Source organism: Astatotilapia calliptera, chromosome 13 (assembly GCF_900246225.1).
Source record: "Astatotilapia calliptera chromosome 13, fAstCal1.2, whole genome shotgun sequence".
Classification (NCBI taxonomy): domain Eukaryota; kingdom Metazoa; phylum Chordata; class Actinopteri; order Cichliformes; family Cichlidae; genus Astatotilapia; species Astatotilapia calliptera.
Window position 1 is genome coordinate 8,826,613 of NC_039314.1, and position 21,117 is coordinate 8,847,729.

At 37.3% G+C, this 21,117-nt stretch overlaps 1 protein-coding gene across 1 annotated transcript; it reads right to left on the bottom strand.

The window, feature by feature from the left end:
- Nucleotides 1–11,270: 11,270 nt before the first annotated feature.
- On the bottom strand, nucleotides 11,271–20,978 carry LOC113034716 (interferon-induced, double-stranded RNA-activated protein kinase). Its single transcript, XM_026189623.1, has 15 exons — nucleotides 20,633–20,978; nucleotides 19,937–20,066; nucleotides 19,711–19,850; nucleotides 19,504–19,627; nucleotides 19,327–19,400; nucleotides 19,095–19,244; nucleotides 18,862–18,985; nucleotides 18,585–18,643; nucleotides 13,695–13,814; nucleotides 13,452–13,601; nucleotides 13,143–13,347; nucleotides 12,697–12,825; nucleotides 12,280–12,381; nucleotides 12,014–12,076; nucleotides 11,271–11,788 (listed from the first exon to the last, which is right to left on the bottom strand). Exons 1-15 carry the CDS (start codon nucleotides 20,740–20,742, stop codon nucleotides 11,651–11,653), a joined length of 1,818 nt encoding a protein of 605 aa, XP_026045408.1. The 5' UTR covers nucleotides 20,743–20,978; the 3' UTR covers nucleotides 11,271–11,650.
- Between the last annotated feature and the right edge of the window lie 139 nt (nucleotides 20,979–21,117).

The window sequence follows — 21,117 nt, forward strand, 5'->3', positions numbered from 1 at the left end:
GATTAGTGATATGGTAATGATAAATAAATAACAAAAATTAACTGAGATTTAAAGGTGATCAAGTATGGATGGAGAATTTAATCTAGAACTAGATGAGAGCAGTTGGAGAGAAAAGAAAAGAGAGGTTGGAGAAGTGAGTTAAGAGGTTAATGTGTGGGTTTAAAACAATGGGGTAAAAAAAAAGGGGGGGGGGTAAAAATGAAAAAGAAAAAGTAACGAAAACAAAACAAAAAAAGAGTGTGGAAGTGTGAGAAGGGAATTGTCTCCAACTGGGGGGAGCGGATGATGCTGCAGGTCACCAGCTCCCCGCAGTGGACACAAAAGAAAAACAGAATAGGAGTGTGGTTGATGAAAATAAGTAATAATAATATGAAGAGAGTTTTGTTTTTCTCAGTCAAGAACAACTAAAATCTTACTTTCGGGGTTTTTAAGACAGGAGAGAGACACGACTGGAATTAATTGGACATTACGACACAAGGGGAAGTGAAATTAGAAACACTGAAAACAGACACGGACCTTCAAAATAAAGCAGGAAACACACCAACTGAACTCTAACACAGATGCAAACTTAACACTGACTGGGGTGACAGAACATAGGAACTTGAAACGTGGAACAGGAGGGCAAAGAGGACACAAACACTAGTGATAATCACAACCAACCCAAAATAAACAAAACCACAGAATGTTAATAAACCTAAACATAAACACGGAGTCCACAGACTCCGGACCAGGACAGTGAATGATCAAGTTGTCTCAGTGTGTCACTTGCAGGTGGGGAAATGGACCTGGATCAATTCACCACGAGCAGCAGTTGGAAGAAAATTGTAGGTTAACATCATTAGAAACACCCAGCCTGCGTTTTGGCTGAATTGTTTTGCAGCTTCCCTTCCTCATCTTGAAAAATCAAGCTCCATACTACCATAAAAGGAGATGGGGGTCAGGGGGTCAGCACCCTTGGCCACTGTACTAGTGTATTTCCATTATGGGGGTGTTTACTGTAGGCGGGAGGAGACCAGAGGTTATAACTGTAACTGTTGTGTGGAGTTCTTTAGATCAGCATTTAGCATAGGACTGCATAAGAATGCAGTGTGCTGATCTCCAGATGCATCTGTAAGAATAATGGGTAATAAAAGGATTGTGTAAAACATGGAAACATCTCAGCGTGATCTCTACCAGGACCAAAAGAATCGCAGAGACCGGCGTTGTCTCAACACCCTGCTGTAAAGAACTAGACAGTTATGAGTGATGTGACACTTTCTACATAATCACAGATGTTCTCTTCTGTGAGAACATCTTCAATAAATGCTTTCACCAGCTTCAGTAAATGCTTTGATGAAATGATAATGATAAATGATAAGTAACGCAATAGTAATGATAATGGTTATGAATAGTAACAGTAAAATAATTTTCTAATCTCCACAGTAAGCCAATCACATGACCACTTCAAGATGACAAAGCGACAAGGTGATATATACCAGTTTTCAAATAGTGTTGATAGGCCACGTAAAACCAGAGTCATGATAAACAATATATACGTGTGGTTTTTTTCTGAATACTTTTACTGTCTAAGGACAGCGCTAGCAAGCACTCCCTGCTTATGAGTAAAAAATTAAAAAACAAACAAAACCCCAAAACAGCCCTTTTGTGTTGGTGGAAAAATGTACAATGTCCACCTATGACAAATGATATGGCAACATGACATTTGGTTGTTTAGGAAGAGGGGGAAATTTTAGGAGTGAGAGAGAGAAAGAAAGCAGAAAAAAGAGAGAGTGTGAGTTTTGAGATGTGAGAGATTTGTTACGTTTAGCGTGTTTGGAGTGTGTAGTTAATGTGTTGTCTTTTGTATAGTTTTGTATTGTGTGTGAGAACAATGAGGCGACTGCTGTCTCCAGGTAGAGATCAGGAGTGATACACCTGCTGCTGTCAGACCTGCAGGTATCAGGCTGTGATGTTCTCTTTATAGTGAACAGAAATTTTTGGAGTGGCACAAATAATTTGTGTGGCATCTTATTTAATGCAGGACACCTGATTGTTATGCAAATAGCTTGAAATGGTTATAAAAACAAGGTAAAAGATAAAATGGGTGCAAATAACTTTGTTTTTTGCAAACTTTGTGTATAAGATTTTAAAACTGTTTATATTTGCATTTAAAGTTATGAAATATGATTCATTAAACATGTTTGTGGTTGTTACAGTAAAAAATATAACTTTTTCTACTCTGATTTTATGTTTTTGTCTGATTTTAGATCTATTGTGTTACTACAGTATGTCAAAATGAAAACATAACTGTAAACTCAGACATGTTAGTTTGTGCTGAAAGGATGATACCAAACAAGGCAAAGTAAATAGTTTTTAAAGGTAAAATGTGGAGGGAAAATCAAAAGTAGTTAAAAATGGCCAATTATATCCTGGACCAAAGAGGGTTAAACGTTTTTTAAAGTAACGCAATACTTATTTTTCCCAGTAATTAATTAATTTTAGAATCTTGCAATTCAGTTACTAACTCAGTTACTTTTTTGAAGAAGTAACTAGTAACTATAAGTAATTACTTTTTCAAAGTAACTTCCCCAACACTGGCCAGAGCACATTTTGAATAACACCATGGGCATTTCAGATTTCACACAGGTGGTTTCTTCTTACACTCTAGAAATGGAATGAAGGTAAAGACATGAGTTTTTGTTATATACTGCTCAAATAAAGTATAGGAACAATTTGAAAACACATCAGGTCTCAAAGGAAAAAAACATGCTGCATATTTATACTGATGTGGGCTGGGCAAGGTGTTAAGAACGAGAGGATGCCACATCATTTGATGAAAAAATAATTATCAACCTACACTGAAAAAAAGGGACTGGCCATCTCTTGGATTTATGTAAGCATCTCGCATGTATTTAACACAATTGCCTCATGTTTTAAAGATAAATGTAACTATATAGTGTAAAAACTACATGATATGCAGAAAGGGTGTATTAAATTGTTCATATCATGTTCAGGTGAAGTAAGTCAATAAGATAGCAACGTTAAATCTCGTGAAACCACGCGTGATTTCATCTCGCGGGCTTTGGATCGTGGTTTAAAAAATGCATCCATCTCAGTCAAGTCGAGCAGCCAACTCTACGTTTTTTGGTATGTCTTGATTTTTTGAATTAATGTTTACCATATTTCAGCCAAATGTAGTTAAACGTCTAGAGTGCCGCCATGTAACATGCTAAAAAAGAGCCGTTAGCTGATTTGCTGTTTTATCTGTTGTCAAAGAATTGGCGCTTTTTCATTTGAATTTGTCTTTGGCACAAGAGCCGTAATATCACATTAAACCTAATTACGAGGCACTCATAACATAATTTGGTTTTCTGTGTGAATAGATTTGCCAACTGACTCTTCAGTTACATTGTGTATTTACTGCACCGTGGTGTTAGTGAGATTTTGGACATTGAACAGCTTAAGCTAATATCATCAGTGGCATTATGCTAGCTTACATCCCTACCCCTCCTGCCCTCACCTGCTGTCCTTTTGTTTTGTTTTTTTTTTTTTGCTGCACATTGAGAGATGACCTCTATTCTGCATTTCACCAGGAGTCAGCTGATGGATTGTGGGTTCAAGGTATTATGGTAAGAAAGTATATTCTATTTTCGCTTAAGGTTTCTGTAACTTAATTATAATAGGTTTTTTATAGTTATTAGGTGCATGCATACTCAAATAGACCACCCTATTAATACAACTGAGAAATCCAAAATCTGCCATAGGTTTAACCTGTATGTATTGTCAGAAAGGTGATTACTGGACTCACATTAATGCACACTTGAACTAAAATGAGGTTGTAACTTGTGGGTTCTTGGGTTGCAAATCAGAAACAAACATCTTTGGATTTTTTTAATCCCATAAGATCTGGAAACACAGTTTTTATTCAACAAAACATTGCTGATTAACCAAGCACAGTGCCTGCTGTTATTTCAAAATAATTTTATGTCATTTTAGATGAAATGCAGCATTCCAGTGCATCCCAACCATGCCTTTACAGTCAAGGTTTCTGACGGAGCTGAGTTTCTCTCTGACAGTCTGCTGAAAGTGTTTGCAAAGTGATCGGGGGAACAGGGCACAAAGCTAAAGGATGTAGCTGCCATGATGACAGTAAGAACTTTAAAATTCTTTAACTACAAAGTGTATATGTATTGCATTAGGTCAGTAAAAGATTTTTATGCTGCATCCATTGAAACAGTCAACTATTACCCGTGAGTACTGATTCCACCGAAAGGATGCCATAATTTTCGTTATGCATTTACTGGCCCACTGAGAAAAATTTATCTTTTTTTAAAAAAAAAAAATGTTCTGGAAACTATATATCCATAAAGTTGATGTCAAACAGGAACTTTTGATATTTCTTTGTAGATGCTGGTGTTGCATGTTGACTGGTTTAAGTTTTTGTCTGGGATCATTTTCTTCTGTGCTAGGGCTGCTCGATTATGGCAAAAATGATAATCACGATTATTTTCACTGAAATTGAGATCACGATTATTTGACGATATTTATTTAACCCTTTAAGACCTACTATAGAACCAAGTCCACCAGAGCTTATATTATTTTTTTTACATGCTGTAGTGCCATTTGTGGGAGCATTTCAAGTTGCTATACATCAACTGTTATAGCCCATATTTTAATAATATGTATGCATTAAGTCCATAGTAATTAGGGGAGACCAGGGATAGTTGTAACATTTTTGACATTTCTGTCTGTAAATTGGAGCTCGTTTAAGGTAGTGGATTCAAAATGTAATGCAAAGTATTTACATGTCTCTGCTATTAAATAGTGCAGCTATTTTCTCTGCAGCACAATTACCCATTGCATGGTATGGCCTCAAACACGAAGAGTGAAATGTTACAATTAACCCCATAGTCTGGGTTAGTTGTAACATCTCCTGGGGTAAAATGTAACACAATGAAATAAGGGTACTAACAAAACATTAACGTGTAATCTTTGTTTATTCAACACATGAATGCACTTAGAGCCATTTATGTAATTATGTGTGTGTGTGACAGAATGCAGAAATCTAGCTTTTGAACATATTCCAACCCCCCAAAAAGACAAATTATGGAATTTTCTGCAACTGAATATTTCATTAATTTTGATTGGTCTTCCTTGAGTTTGGCCTCATTGGCTCAGTGGGCATTATAACCTACAGCTCTTGCACCAATTTTGAACATAACAATGAAGCTGAAAAAATGTAGTTGTTCACCAGCATCGCAATTCCATTACTTTTTATCATGGCTTACCTTGGTGTGGTTTGCAGAGTGCTTCAGAAAGATGTTTCTTGCATCCATCCTGATTTATTTCCACTACCAGTACTTCCTACTGGTCCATCTCTGACACAGTGGTCTGCATAATGTATGTGTGGGAACACAAACAGTGGAGGAATTGTGTTGCCAATGGCATTAACCACATATACAAATGTGACCAGTGAACCTCTCTCTGCTGATGTCGTTGCCCCAACTTGTTTAATATAAGTTAAAGTAATAGTGTGGTAAGTTGCAACATCTGCATTATTGTTACAACTAACCCAGACTGTTGCTGTTACAACTGACCCAGACTCCTATAGCCATGAACTAGCTAACATTACAGCCAACGGCTAAAACATTAGCACTAAAGACCTACACAGAATATATCCCCATAGACATACAAATAACATAATTTAAGTTTGATGAGTTTAACTGCAAAGCAGATAATGCTATTACAAATTGAAATAAAGTAGAAAAACTTACTTTTTGGCATACAAATCACTTTTTTTCATGTTAAATTGTCTGTTTTTGACAAAATGTGCTGATTTTTCACATGTGATAGCAGAACTGAATTGGGCATGCACAGGATGAGTCACATCATTTGAAACTTAGCCCTGATTGGAGAAATTGGAAGTGTTACAACTGACCCACGTTACAACTATCCCCGGTCTCCCCTACATAAATTGCAAAAAAGTGCAATAAACTACAAAAAAAATTGAAAATCGCTTTTGTTTTGTTTACATATATTTCTACTTGGAGAAATTTAAGAGGTTTATCCCTCAAAACTTTAAATACAATAAAGTTGCAAAAAATAGTTTACAACAACAGGAAATTTATTTTGAGTGTCTTCATAGTTTTATTTTGGAGATACAGCAATTTTTATATACTGCAGGAAAAACAAAAAACAATCCTATGATGCAAATTTGCAAAGAAAACAGCATGTGCATCATTTCACTGTGGGAAGTGTTATGAACAGCTGATGGATCGGCAAAGCGTGTTTCTGGAGTATTATGTTTTTTTTCCTGCAAGCGCTTTTTATGCAGTTTTTGCAAAGCTATATGTGGAAGGAAACCGTGACCGAGGACAAGCTGATGGCATAAGTTGTAAGTACAACTCCTCCGGTTTCATATGCAAAACAAATTATTGCGCTAGCTTACACGGTTCAGGTTCTACAGGGATTTAAAAATAGTTACACAACACGGAGCGTGCTGCTCTGACCGGATTTAAAGGGTTAACAATGACTTTAAAAAATAATATAAAATAGTGTACAACACCACTGAGGTTTTTTTTTTTTTACCTCTCTTTTCAACCAACGGCAGTCACTCTCCTCTCCAAATAACTTCTGCTTAGCTTTCCGAGCTTCCCTCGGGTCCTCTTAATCAGCGGTCTCCAACCTTTTTTGCGCCACAGACCGGTTTATGCCCGACAATATTTTCACGGACCGGCCTTTAAGGTGTTGCGGATAAATGAGGGAGGGGCTAATAATCGGCTCAGTCATTTTTAATGATCGTTGAAAGCCCAGATCGTAATCGTGATTAAAATTCGATTAATTGAGCAGCCCTATTCTGTGCTACTGAAAAGTTCACAAATCTCTGTTTTCTTTGTTATAATACTTTAGGATGACATTAATGCTCGAAGGGAGTCTCATCAAAGTGCTCCGCATCTGTGTGAAAGACAATTGCAACATCTTGGTGCAGGAGTTCATGGTGAGTGTTTTATGAGTAGATTGTGGCTTTGCAACATTTAAAAATGCATTTAGTTATCCACTTGATCCTCATTGGACTGGTTAGGACCAGTAGTCCTCTTTAATAATTTGAAGTTCACATGAGGCCTGGTAGTGAACTCGGCCGCCCCCCCTTGAGGCCCCACCCCCCTATATTAGGGGTCACATCAGTGTGAAAAAACTTTAAATTTGTCATTCTAGTGAACAAAGGAAAATCCCCCCAATATTTAGCTTTTGTTTGGAAAAAAAAAAAAAAGACCAACAGCTAACCAAATTGTGGGGCTGAAAGTCTAAATTCTAACATCTTCTGAGTGACATAACCTGGATTTCTGATGGGCCGGTGTCTTTCTAACAAAAACTAATGTAAAGCATTTGAAATTATTATGTTTTTCACTCTGTCTTAGAAACTCTGTTAGACCATGAATGGCAGCATGGCAGGCAACTCTTTGGCTATAGCTATTTACTATGTTGCTTGCATTGGTTTAAATTACTCTAACATTAGAACTGGTAGATTCAAAAGAGATGAGTTTAAAAAGGAATCTTAAAGAAATGTTTTGTGTTTAACCAGGACTTGACTGAGGCCACTGCACAGATTGAGAAAACCACAATGAACATCTGTCTCCAGAGGATGCACCAGGCAATGACTTTTCTGATGTTGGCATCATCATCGAGGGTATAGTAGTTCTTCAAGATCTGGATAACGTGACCTTTGCAGTAGCCATGCTGTTTGGACCTTTTTTATTCCTTCAATATGAGTTACCCATCACAACTCTGCTACACTTTTGAGGTGATTCAAAGGGTGGTAATGGAGTTGGATGCAACTCAGCTCTCAAGAAAAACTCACAACTAAGACAAAACTGCTCCTGCAACGAAGCTCACTGTTATGCATGCAAGCTGATCAGCTCTAGGTGAGAGGACATTTAAATCTCACACTTGTTCTGCTGCATTTTTGAAGCTCAATTCCAGGAACAGATCGCAGGGTTCATTTTTATATACTCTGCAACTGCCATGAGGACGAGTCGTTTTTGTTGTTGTTGTTTGTTTTTCCTTTTGCTCTGTACAGCATTTTGGCAGCATTTTTAAATTTCTCTTTGTATTTTTTCTTTCTTTTACTAATGAAGAGATGTAGCATGAACAGTTATGCAGTCTAAATATCCCATATGGGTCGTGTGAAATGTTATTTTCAGTTTCATTCAGTTGAAGTAAAGAACGTTGAATATTTCTAAGTGTGCTGTTTTGAACCAAGATGTCACAGTATGATCAGTGCTGTAATTTTTGACAGTCACTGTATCAATGTTATTTTTGCATCTCTTGAATAAAGGTTTTGACCTGCAAGTGCTAATTTCTTTAGTTATTGGGGTAAAATGGGTAATGTTAATAGGAAGGTGTTTGCCAATTCAGTAACCTAATTTAATGTTAATGGAAACTAACATTACCTCAAATTGTTTAGTTATAATTGTTGTTTAACTGAATCTTGACGTTAGAGGCCTTAAATAGAATGTTTTGTATTGTTCTTTCCCAACATTTTTCAAAAGAAAGAGTCTAATTTCTTTGCTGTGATTGATTCCAGAGAACACGGAAGAACTGACATTATTTAACTGTTGATTTATGTAGATTCAGTGGAGGAGTAATGTCAGTTTAATTCTTTACCTACTGTCAATGCAGTGAAATTAGACATTTTGTTTTGAAAGGTTACTGGTGGATGCCAGCAACCATCTTGGAAGAGAACAATACAATCTGTTATAAGGCCTCCATTTGAAAATTGTGTATTTGATGCTAGAATATAATAGCAAAATGTAATTTGAAGATAACATGTAGCATTTAAGTGACCAAGTAGTATTGGGTAAAAGTTATTGAATGGTGTTGGGATAAAGTGAGAAAATTGTGAAGGATTAAAATATTTCAAGAGCTCAAATTACTTCATCAAAACATGTTTAAGTCACATTTTATCAACACAAATTGCACAGGTTTATTGAACATGAATAAATTGTGTTAATTTAACTCAATTGTTTAAGTTGCTGCCAAAGCAAAACATCTGTGTGCAACAAATGTCCACCATTGAATTAAGTAAATCCAACAGCATATTTTTTTCAGTGTACAGAGAGCTGAATTCATAGATATGCAGAAAATTAAAGTGAAAAAAACAAACAATGCAGCACGCCAGTGAACTCACGAAGTTTCACTGCAGCGACTCAAAATGGAACTCAGTAGTTTGTATGGCCCCCACATGCTTTTATGCAAGAACAACATCATGCTCCTAATGATACAACGGCTGGTGTCCTCTGGGTTCTGCTTTCACAGGTGGACTAGGTCACCAGATCTCTGAGCTCCTGGATAGTTTGAGGCGCAACCTGGTGGTAACAGATCAACTGAAACATAATGTCCCAAAGGTGTTCTTCTGCAAGTTTCAGCCTTTGGGAAGCAATATATCTAGTTGTGTGAAAAACTGAATCTCGATTGCATAAATGTTTTTTTTCTTTTGGTTGCCCTTTAGGGGTGACTACAGTAGATCAGCTGACTCCATCATACCCCTGTCAGAAACATCTTCTTCTATCACACCAACCCTCTGCATGTCGCCTCTCACTACATCCATGAATCTTCTCTATGGTCTTCCTGTTTTCCTCCTGCCTGTCAATTCGATCTTTAACATCTGTTGTACAATATATCCGCTATCCTCCACCTCTGTTGACTGCTGTTTGACTGAGGAAGAATAAAGTAGTCGTGGTAAGCCAATCACATGACCAATTCAAGATGACAAAGCAACAAGGTGACATATACCAGTTTTTAAATTGAGTCATGATAAAATATATATACATGGTGTTTTTTTCTGAATACTTTCGTCACGTTTACTAAGGACAGCGGTAGCAAGCACTCCCTGCTTATGACCAAAAAATTAAAAAACAAAACAAAAACACCCCTTTTGTGTTGGTGGAAAAATGTTTGTTGTTAAACTCCAGAAATAGAATCAAGGTTTTATTAACCCTCTGTGTGCCGTACCTCCAAATTACATGACTGATTTAAGCTGACATAGCAAAAAGAAAAATTCAGACTTGTGAGGTTGTGCTGAAAAGAATAACACAAAGCAAGGTGAGGAAAAAATAAATAAATAAAGCAATTTGAAGGTGTAATACAAATGTAAAATCAAAAGGAGTCCAAAATGGCCATTTATGTTTTGGACCTCAGAGGGTGAACAAATCATGAAAAATTAGGTTTACATTTTTGTTCATGCCAGTGCAGATTCCTGACATTTTGTGTAAATTTAAGCATGTAACAATTAGATATTTGCTAACAAAAAAAGTGTGAAACTTAAGTTAGACTCGTGTTTATAAATGAACCACCCATGTTGTGTAGCTTCCTGGATTGGATACTTATTGGGCTACATACTTATTTATTATACAGGCTACAGTACATAAAATCAAAATTCGCATGTTTTATGTAACTAAAATGTTTAATTATGTGGGCTACAGAAAATAATTAGGTTATAGACAATATTTATATGAAAAACGTGTATACTTACTGCATTTGAATCATTTTAACCATATGTAACCACTTGCACATGTGTTTAAAAAATGGCTTTAACTTTGCCACCCCCATTTGATTTCCTTCTTTAGAGCCATCCCTGGGTGGTCATGTGATGGTCTGGGGCAGCTCTGCTGCTCCAGGACGACTTACTGTTATTGATGGAACCATGAATTCTGCTCTCTGTCAGTAAATCCTGAAGGAGAATGTCCCCCATTAGTTTGTGCCTCAAAACTCAAGCACATCCAAAACACACCAGTAAATCCACCTCTGAATGTTTATAAAATAACAACAGGAAAGTTTTGTTATGTCCCAGTCAAAGTCCAGACTTTAATCAGATTGAGATGCTGTGGTACAACCTTAAACAAGCTCTTCATAGTCAGAAACCCTCCAGTGTGACTGAATTAAAATAACACTGCAATGGTGAGTTGATTGGGTTGATTCTTGCTGCCACTCTGCTCATTATTTAAATACCAAAAATGAAAATCTTTGGTAATTATTATATACCAAGTGCTTCTGCAAGAACAATCAGAGTTAAATGAGAGACATTTACTAGTTCAGTTTCTTATACACCTTTTCATTATTTCAACCCTCTAGTACAGAATTAATGACCTTTCTCCTGCTGTTCCAAGTCACACGTAGCTGACTGATATTGCAATCAATCAGATTAAAATGAACAAAAGAAAAAAATGGAAGAAAAAAAATGTTAAACTGTATTTCATGGGTTAAAAATGAGTGAAAACATTTAGGAAAGTTTCTAAAATTGAGCCACATGGAGTGTGCTTTTTTATCTCTGACATTCAACATGAATCCATCAGAAGTACACGTAGCATCACAGTTCCTCCTCCTCAGGACAGCAGCAGGTTAACAACAGTTACAAAGTGACGACCTACACCGGGAAACTGATTTGAATAGTTAGATTTTAAAATCATGATTTCACATTTCATTTCCAAAACCAATACAAACTTCCCTGAAATAGCCGGGAATCATGATGTGACCTCTTCCATATATTAACTTTGCACGTTAACAGTTACCCAACATAATATTACACGGTACATCAAATCATTTCATTAAGCAGATGCAACAAGACAGATTTGTAAAGGCTTCTGTGACTTTTGAAACTTTTCTCTTGTGACTATCAGACAGTTTGATTTTCCTGGCGAGATGCTTTTTGTGTGCTGAATATCTGAGTCCACTCTTCAAGCTCTGCCTTCACGGCACTGGCATCAGGTCGGTCTTCTGGTTTCTCAGACAGCAATGAGTTAATAATTTGCTTCTGTTTAAAAACAAGAAAAAACACAGTGTATGTGTAATGTCTTGTGCAGTGAAACCTCTGATAAATAATAAATATATTTAAAAAATGCCTATGTTGTGTCCAGACAACTCAGCAATCAAAGAGGACCTTTTATAACTGAGTAAACCACTTAATGTAAGTTTTATCACTACTCTGCTGATGACCATCCTGTCAAAATGTAAGCATAGTCTGAATATGGTAATTTACCTCTTTGGTAAAAGTCACTGAAAACTCTTCAGGGAACATCTGCCTTCTGACGCCAGGCCAAATCTGGTGTTAATGAAGTGATTAAAGAAGAAAGAGGACGTTAGTTTATACAATAATTGTTCCAATTACACTTGTTTGAAGAATGAAAATATTTAAAACACACAAAAAAGCTGTGCCAGAAGAAACAACCTACAGGTACCTAGTTATTGGTATATAATAACTCCATGCATATGCACAATGGTTAACATGACTGCAGTGAATCTCACCTTTGCTCTTTCAGAGTAAGTAGAAAGTTTCCAAAGGAGTTCAAAGAATATCAGCCCCAAAGCAAACATGTCCACTTTTCTGTCGTACTTCCTCTCAGTCTTCTGTGATAGACAAACAGACAAAGGACAAATGTATCTGATGTCATATTTTTCTCAATCACTGTGCTAAATGTTACAGTTATGCTTGAATTAAAAAAATCTTTTCATCTTTCAGTTTAATTGCTTAAATTTGAGGGTCAAATAAAATTCTGCGGGAAGAAAAGCTGATGATTTTACAGCTTTCACCACTAAAGAGAGGTGAGACTGAGCTTTAAGTGTGAAAGGCTCACATGTAGTACTTAGGCCAATTATAAAATCCTATTTGTTAACCAATGAAACACAAGAAGTAAACATTATTGTCAGTATAGACCATCTCACTTGTTCATGAGCCATGTAATATAGAGTTCCTTTGCACACTGTTCTCTCTTCATCATCATCATCACTGGTGACCAGACCAAAGTCCCCAATCTTCACTTCTCCTTCCACTCCAAACATGATGTTTACAGGCTTTGCATTCAAAAGAAGAACATGAGGTATGTTTGAGCAAAATTATCAAAGAGGTATATTTATGTTTATTTATTTGATCATTTCTAGGGACCAAAAAATTAGCAATGATGTTGCACAATCTATTGTTTGATAGTTTCATGAATGCCCTAAAAGCAGATTTAAAAATAGTCAACAAAAGTCTGTTATGTGTCTCAGGGCGCCTAAAGACCCTTGTCATAGTAAACCAGAGGACACATTAAGGGGTCACACACTTGAAGTACCTTCTAATTTCAACTGAACAATTTTATTTTGTCTTGAAATTTGCTGCATTGTCTCACCTTAAGGTCTCTGTGGATGTGGTTCTTGGAGTGAATATACTCGACTCCACAAACTATTTCTTGAGCAATTCTCAGACTTTCTTCTCTTCGCTTGGAGTCTTGTTCACTCTCTTTATTCTTCTCATCAATCCAGTCTCTCAGTGTGTTTTTGGCACATAACTCCATCTGAATATACAGGAACTTTGTCTCGGGGTTATCTGCAGTGCTAAAAATGTAAAAAAAAAAAAGAAAAGGAAAAAGTGATGTAAATATTTAACTTTAACCTTTTAACAAAAAGTTAATATATAAAAGTAGGTCCACAGGACTCACTGTGAAGAGGCGTAACTGTCATAACTGTCTCTGTCATAACTGTCTCTAAGGTCCCACTCGTATCCAGTATCCTGCATCCAGAACGTGTAATATCTAACAATGTTACGGTGGAAGAGGTCTGATAATGTTCTCACCTCTCGAAGAGATTTTCTGAAACACAATAAGAAAAGTGTCAGTACAGAAAGTGCACAAGTACTGTACATATAACACTGAATGCTGGAATCCTACTGTGGCATACTTAACTCTTTATAGCAGCCGACCTTCACAGCATATTCTATCTTCAACTGTTTATGTCTTACTTTGTAAACAGAACCAAAGGCCCCCTTACCAAGATGCTCCAAGGGTTCAAATTCTAAAGTAAACCTGTGGACAGCAACAACACATTTATGCAACAATGTAACGTAATGATCAAATACAGAAAGCTCTTATAAACTTCAGAAATCAAAATCCTAGATGGCAGCATGTCTGTGTGTGTGCTGACTGATTTCGATGTTTCTGAAAACTACCAGTGATTTTGGCAGGTTTTTCTACACGGCACGGTTACTTGACACTTACCCTTGACTAATAATTAAAAATCCTGCATTGAACTGATAATTAGACTGTGGTCATTAGATTGCTGCTGAAGCTAAAAAGTTCTCCAAGTTGACCTCAAGCTATGTCAAGCTGTAGCTCCATAAGAAACAACTGTTTCCAATTCGGATGTTTCCTTCTAAAGGAAGGATAAATCCTCCTTTCTCATACAAAAAAGGTAGACTTGCATAAATGACCACAGGGGTCTGTGCAACAGTGACTTTTTGGCCATGATGCCTCCTCACCTTCTGGAATTGGACTGGCAAAATGCCTGACGGGCCCAAAACCCAACACGAAAGAATACATAAATGATATTGCTCCTTTCCGACCTGCGTTTGCTACTTTTGTGGATCTGTAGTTAACGCCATCACAAAGGCTGAGACTCCTTTTCAGTGCTCTTAAATTGTAATACCGTATGAAATGGATCATGTACAGCTAATGGGACTCAGACCATTGAGTCATTCAGCAGTAGACTTTTACACCCACAGTGTAGGAATGAGTGCTACCGCAGGTCATTCTTACCAGCAGCTGTCAGACTCTATAACACAGTTTAACATCCTTTTGATTATCTTACTCATCAGTTTGTTTGTTCATTGCACATTTTATACATATCTCCGTACAATTTTTTCTATATATATTTCTGTACATTATATACGATCTTCAGTTGATTATGTATATAGGACCACTTTGTGTCTTCCTTTTATATTTTATATTTCCCCCTGCTATAAAAGCTGTGTAACACCCAAATTTATCATCCGTGGGATAATAAAGGTCTATTCTATTACCTATCCCCATACTATTCTCCTCTGTGGACTTGACCCGTATGATTTGTGTCATGGTCCTTCAGGAGAATTTTACTTTTCTTTCACACAGATGCCATGATTTTATCATAGATTTAAATAATAAAAAATAATGTCCTAGAAAATCTTTTAAGCAGAGGTGCTCAACTGCTCTGTTACTTGTTATTTCTGGGAATGTTAAACCAAATACTGGCCCCAATTTTAGTGAAAGGTTTAACACTCCTCTGGATTTTAAATCTAGATAAGGCCTCACTTGAATGTACATAGCTTATGTTCCAAATAAGTTTGCTTCATGTGTGGACACATTCTACTGATGCTAATGTTAATGTTTAACCTGAAACCTTGTTAAACCAATGCATTACCAATAGTGTTATCAATAGAGATTGCGATATTTGTCAAACACAAATTCTATGTAAATTTTGCCTCTCTCTGAGTAAGCAATTTCAGGTTTTGATAGTTTAAAAAAATCTACATTAGTTGTTGATTAGTATAAAACACCCTCAGCTGTCAACGGTGTGCTAACCTCTTTAATGAAGTGCTAATCTAAATTCAGTCTTCAGGAAATATTTCTCATGAGGGACTTCAACTGGAACTGACTGCAACTCTCTAAATCTCTTTAAAATTGTTGAAAGTGTCCAGAAAAATCTTTAAAATCTTTCATCAATTGAATTATTTTAATCCAAGTTATATTATGATCATAGCATTATAAAAGCTTTTCAGTGAATGATTTAGTGCAAAGATGGGGTTAGAAAAACTCTGTCTTTTCCTTTTCTTTTTCATGAGACAGTTTTACTGTGGAAAAGAAGTGCTTTGTCCTTAGTCCTCATCACAAATAGAAATATATGCCTTAAACTGTGATCCAGTGCACATCAACCTTTCAACTACTCACTACTACAAGTCATTCTGAGAGCAAAGCACTTTTAGCCAGCCAGCTTTAGGTTGCTCTGTATCATCCGTGTGGTACGCTGGAGCCACTATCAGGGACAAACAGAGACTGCAGCGTGTTGTGCGCTCTGCTGAGAAGGTGATTGGCTGCAGACTCCCATCTCTGCAGGACCTGTACACCTCCAGGACACTGGGGCGTGCAGCTCGGATCTCAGCTGACCCTTCTCACCCTGGACACAGTCTGTTTGACCTGCTGCCCTCAGGCAGGAGGCTCCGGTCCATTCGCACCAGAACCTCTCGCCATAAGAACAGTTTCTTCCCCTCTGCTGTTGGACACATGAACAATAACCGTATGACTGTTCGCACCACAAACACATGACACTGCACTGTCATGTGCTTTTAATTCTTTTAATTCTTATTTTTATTTTCATGTCTATTTAAGCATTTATGACAGTATGTTTGCACTGAAGCACCGCTGTCATGGTCCTGGGCCATGTTGGCCCAGTATTCTTAGTTTTCATGTATTTTTGTATTTTGTTCCTTGTGTGTTTTCCCCTTGTGACTTTTATTCCGTGTGCCCCTCTATGTATCTGTGAGCCCTCGTCTCCCCTCCTTGTGTTTTATTCTATGTTTTCCCCAGCCCGTTATGTCTGCGTTCTCCCCGTGCTCTCTCTCCTCCTGTTTGAACCTCTGTACTTCCTGTTTTACTTTGCCCGTCTCCCGTTAGTGTTGCGTTCACTCCTGCCGTGTCTTGTTATGATTATCAGTGTCACCTGTGTTCCCCGTGTGCTCCCACTTCCCTCGTTAATCCTCTGTGTATTTATGTCTGCGTCTCCCTCAGTTCTGTGTCGCGTTCTCCCTCATGCTGTGTGTGATTCCCCCTGTGTTTCCTGGTGAGCTTTATGTTAGTTTTTCCCAGTTTAGTTTTGTATCTCCTATTATCTTTTTGTCAGCAATAAAGCTGCTTTTTGAGTTCATCCCCTGAGTCTGTGAGTTTTGCGATTGGGTCCTCAGCCTGCCTGCCACACAGCCGAGCCATGACAACCGCAGCAATTTCCTAATGTTGTAAACCTGCTCAACATTTGGCAATAAAACCCTTCTGATTACTGATTCTGATTCCTGATCAGTCTTTGTGATGGTAATCTATTCCTTATATTTACCTTTCAGCTAGGTTTAAGAGTTCTTAAAATAAATAGTCAGTCATAGGAATGATTTATTAGTTTGTTTGTTTTTTATCACTATGTAAAGTGTATTTAATTATAAGTTTGCTGTGAGTTGCAAATGAACCCCAGTCAATGAATTGCAAATTAAAATGGACAAAAGGCAGGGAGAGGTACTGATAACCTCGCAAGAGTTTTTCTAAGCAGATGTTCACAACAAATATGTTGGAGCCCAACTGATACTCTCATTGGCCAATTTGTTTTTTGAAAAACTGCAGGTACTGATAACATCTGTGATTAGGCTAAGATTTACAGGTATCAGCTGAGCTCTGTTTTTCTTCTTCTATTTGTTCTTTTGATGAGGTACTAATTATATACATAATATTGATTCTTACTGAGAGCAACGCCACTAGCTATTTGCTGGTATGTTTTTTCCCTTTTCTTCAAATGTATCTTTCTTTGTAGATTCATAAAGTTTTGTATGAATAAAACACGTTACAAACTGGTTTGAATGAGTGGTTATCTCGAATGGCCTTTGTTATGGATTCAAGTTAAGATTAGACTTTCATTTTCTTCTTTTCCTTTGTTTTGGTGGTTTTAAAACAAAAGCATTGAAAAAAAAATCAACTGGATTTTTTTAAACGGCACTGACTTGAATTTAATTAATTTCCCTGCATGATCTGTTAACTTGAAAAACAAAATAAAAGCCAAAGCAGATCATTGTCTAATGGAGATTTAAAATAATATCAATAACCCCTTTAAAATTTGAAGGACTGGTCTAGACCTCACCCACATATAGACAAAGACTAAAATCACATTTCTGGCAAGGCTGACATGTTTGGTTCCTTTAACGAGCATCTGATGTCCACAAAACCCTCAAAGTTTTAGGTTCTAGGAAATCAAGAGGTCCAGATAATTTGAAACTTTTCTTTTTTGGTACATAACAGGCAACATTGTGAAGCTATTTTTATTGATCTAAATGAGGTATTTGACACCATTTATTATGAAATTTTAAAGTAAAGACTTGTCAGTGCAGTGTTGTTAGAAAAAACTGAATGGTTTCAAAGTTATTTATCTTGCAACTATCAGTGTGTAAGGATAGAATAAATCACTTGCTACCTCCCTTAATGTAACAAAAGAACTGATGGAAGGTTAAAGTGCTACTGTTATTAATTTTATATATAAACAATCTGGGTTATAATATCACTACAGCAAGAACTGTACAGACTAAGTATCTGAAAGTCCTATTAATCTTTTGAGGCAAGAAATAGACTTGTTGTTTTCACCTTTATGTTTGTACTTGATTATGGGGATTTGATTTACAGTATATAGAATGCTCAGAATGCTTGATTCTGTCTATCATGGAGCAACGAGGGAGATTTAAGACCATAGTCTAAACCAGCTTGTGGGGATAGGTTAATTGGATAATCCAAATTGTCACTAGGTGTGAATGTGCGAATGAATGTGAGTGCGAATGGTTGTCTGTCCCTGTGTGTTGGCCCTGCGACAGACTGGCGACCTGTCCAGGGTGTACCCTGCCTCTTGCCCTATTACAGCTGGGATAGGCTCCAGCGCCCCCCGCGACCCTGAAAAGGATATGCGGAAGCCGATGGATGGATGGATTTAAACCTTTCTCTCAGGACATAATACAACAAAAACATGAGTTAAATCAGAATAGCAGTTTCTTAGTACTATTTCTTTTTCCTTATTTAAAATACCGTGATACAGTTGGCATCTCATTCTGGCCATTTCCCACGTTCTTGTCTTTGGCATCCTCCTTAAAGAATAAAAAGCATACATCGATTAAAAGGATAAAATTTGCTCTGATCAGCTGTATACTCTTTAAGAACTAGGGCATACAACCACATCTAGTAATATCAGTAAGTTTATCCCTCCAAGCTGGTCCTTTTAATTACTTGTAAAGAACAGATTGTCTGTTGGAACCTTTAATCAACTATATCTGATGAGACAAAGTAAAGATAAAAATATAAGCACCTTGCTTGACTGCTCCTGAAGAACAAACCAGGCCTGTCGCGCTGCACTTTGTTTGGCTTCTTTGATACTCTTCCCCTTCCCCACAGGATATTGCTTGTTGTTAATCCGTAATTTGTAGAAAAATCTGAGATGCAAAGAAGTTGAACAGTACATTAACAGTTTGCTGAACATCAGTCATGAGCATCCAGTGTCTGCAGTGTGTATTCAGAGTCCAGTACGTCAGGCATACTCACTGACGTTTATCAGGTGTGCCACATATTTTCTCATCAACAAATGTATAGGAGCAGTTTTCTCGCTGACAGTAGTCATTGATAAGTCCTATGTAATTTGTCTCCACTAAGCTGGGGTCTTTAGAGTTCACGGTCAGGTTTTTTGTTGTAGTACTGTAAACAACAAGCAGTAAGAAACTTTACTATGATGCAGATGCCACGATTAAACAATACATCACCATTGTTAATTACTCACCACAGATCAAAAACATTCTCACTCAAGTCCTCACTTTGTTGACCTGATCCATCGCTGTGATTCTCATCTGCAGTCTTGAAAAATATAAAAAGTACAATTTTAATGTGGTTATATTAAAATGTTTATGTTTTAGGATTATGATCAAGCTAGAATGGCATGGACTGAACTATAACTTACATCTGTAGTTTTGTTGCCATTTATTATGTCGTATACGAGCTTGGCTGCTTCCTCCTTAGCTTCTCTTGCCGTTTTCCCAGAGACTGCTGGGTACTCCTTATCACCAACCATGAAGCTACACCACCTAATGCCATAAAATAACATTTATTTAATCTATTTTACATGAGCACAGAATAGCTATAATTGAGAAACAGTCAGGAGGCTTACGGGATAGCATTATTTGGTCCAGGCCTTGTTGTCTCCATAGGCTTTATAGTCAACCTGTTTCTCTGGCCATATTCATTGAGCCAGCATATGAAGTTGATATCTGTCTCAGCTGGTGTAGAAGCTTCTGCTGCATTTTCTGTCTGTTAAGGTTAAAAAACAAAAACAAACACCATGGGCACATGCACCACTTATTTTTCTCCAACATGCTAAAGTTAAATAAACTTACCAAGTCCTGACATTTACCATCCAGCAGGCACCTCAGAGCATTTTCAGCTGCTTTAAGCTTTGCATCTTTTTTGGTCTTCCCCACACCTTTGGGGTAGTCTTTACCATCTATGATCGCCTTCTGGCTAAATCTGTAGAGGAAATGACCTGTTAGGGTTAGGTTGCAAGAAATAACTTGAATTTTCTCCTTCCACTTTTAACCTCTGGGAGGCAATATTTCTTTATGATGAAACTTGAGATGTAAATTGCGTGTATATGCAATATATATATAGTAAGACATCCTATATATACAGCAACAGACAAGCAGGTGCAGTTTTAAAACGGGTTTCCAGTGCTTTGCTGGGCTCTTTATAATAACATGACTATTCAACTAGTTAGAAATAAAGATTTGGCAAAGCATAGCGCCATTATAGAGCCTTTGGGCCTAACAGCTATTATTTCCTGTAATTGAAAGACAGATTAAAATTAATTTAAAATATAACTGCAAGGTAATAAAGGCTTACGACTACACCAGTCTGTATTTGATGTCACCATCATTACTTGTGCATTTTTCCGATAAGATACATAAGTCCTCTTCTTAAACTGTACTGATTAGCTTTGACTTACCGTGCTATCAAACACTCATCTCACCCAATACTTCTATTATCGTCGATATATTATAATGCTCAAAGCTCTCAGGTACTACAAATGTACTCACACTTTATTATGGTCTGGGCCGTCAGAGCCAAGGTACTCATACTTCAGCTTCAAGCGATTTCTCTGCGCATACTCGTTTAGTTCAGCTACGTAGTTTTTAGTTGCCATCATTAATGACTCGGCAAATGTAATAAAATCCCGGTGAGAGCACACAAAGCTCACAGTGCTGCTCCCGTCCCCACTTCCATCTTCCTTCTCCGACTGCGGTCAAGTATGTCCATTGTTTGTTTCGATTCAGCTGACTTTAGGCATCAGTAAGTTTCGGTTTCTTCGTCCTCCCCTACGTGGTAACAGAGCAGTCGAAACCAACTCCAACTTGTCGCACATTAGCGACGTTCTGTGTACGGAAATGCGCAGCACATTCAGCTGTCCTGCGGTGTGCAGAGAAAGCCTCTACATTTTTTTAAAGGACCCTCTCCAAGCTTTTTTCTTTCTTCAATAAGTCTTCGTGGGCCGTGTTGGTAATGCTGAAAGGTATATCTAATT

Coding starts and splice junctions, on each gene's coding strand:
- LOC113034716 (XM_026189623.1), bottom strand. CDS start 20,742: ATGATGGCAACTAAAAACTACGTAGCTGAACTAAACGAGTATGCGCAG. Junction 18,986..19,094: donor GGCACACCTGATAAACGTCA/GTGAGTATGCCT, acceptor TTTGCATCTCAG/ATTTTTCTACAAATTACGGA. Junction 13,602..13,694: donor AAGGTCGGCTGCTATAAAGA/GTTAAGTATGCC, acceptor ATTGTGTTTCAG/AAAATCTCTTCGAGAGGTGA.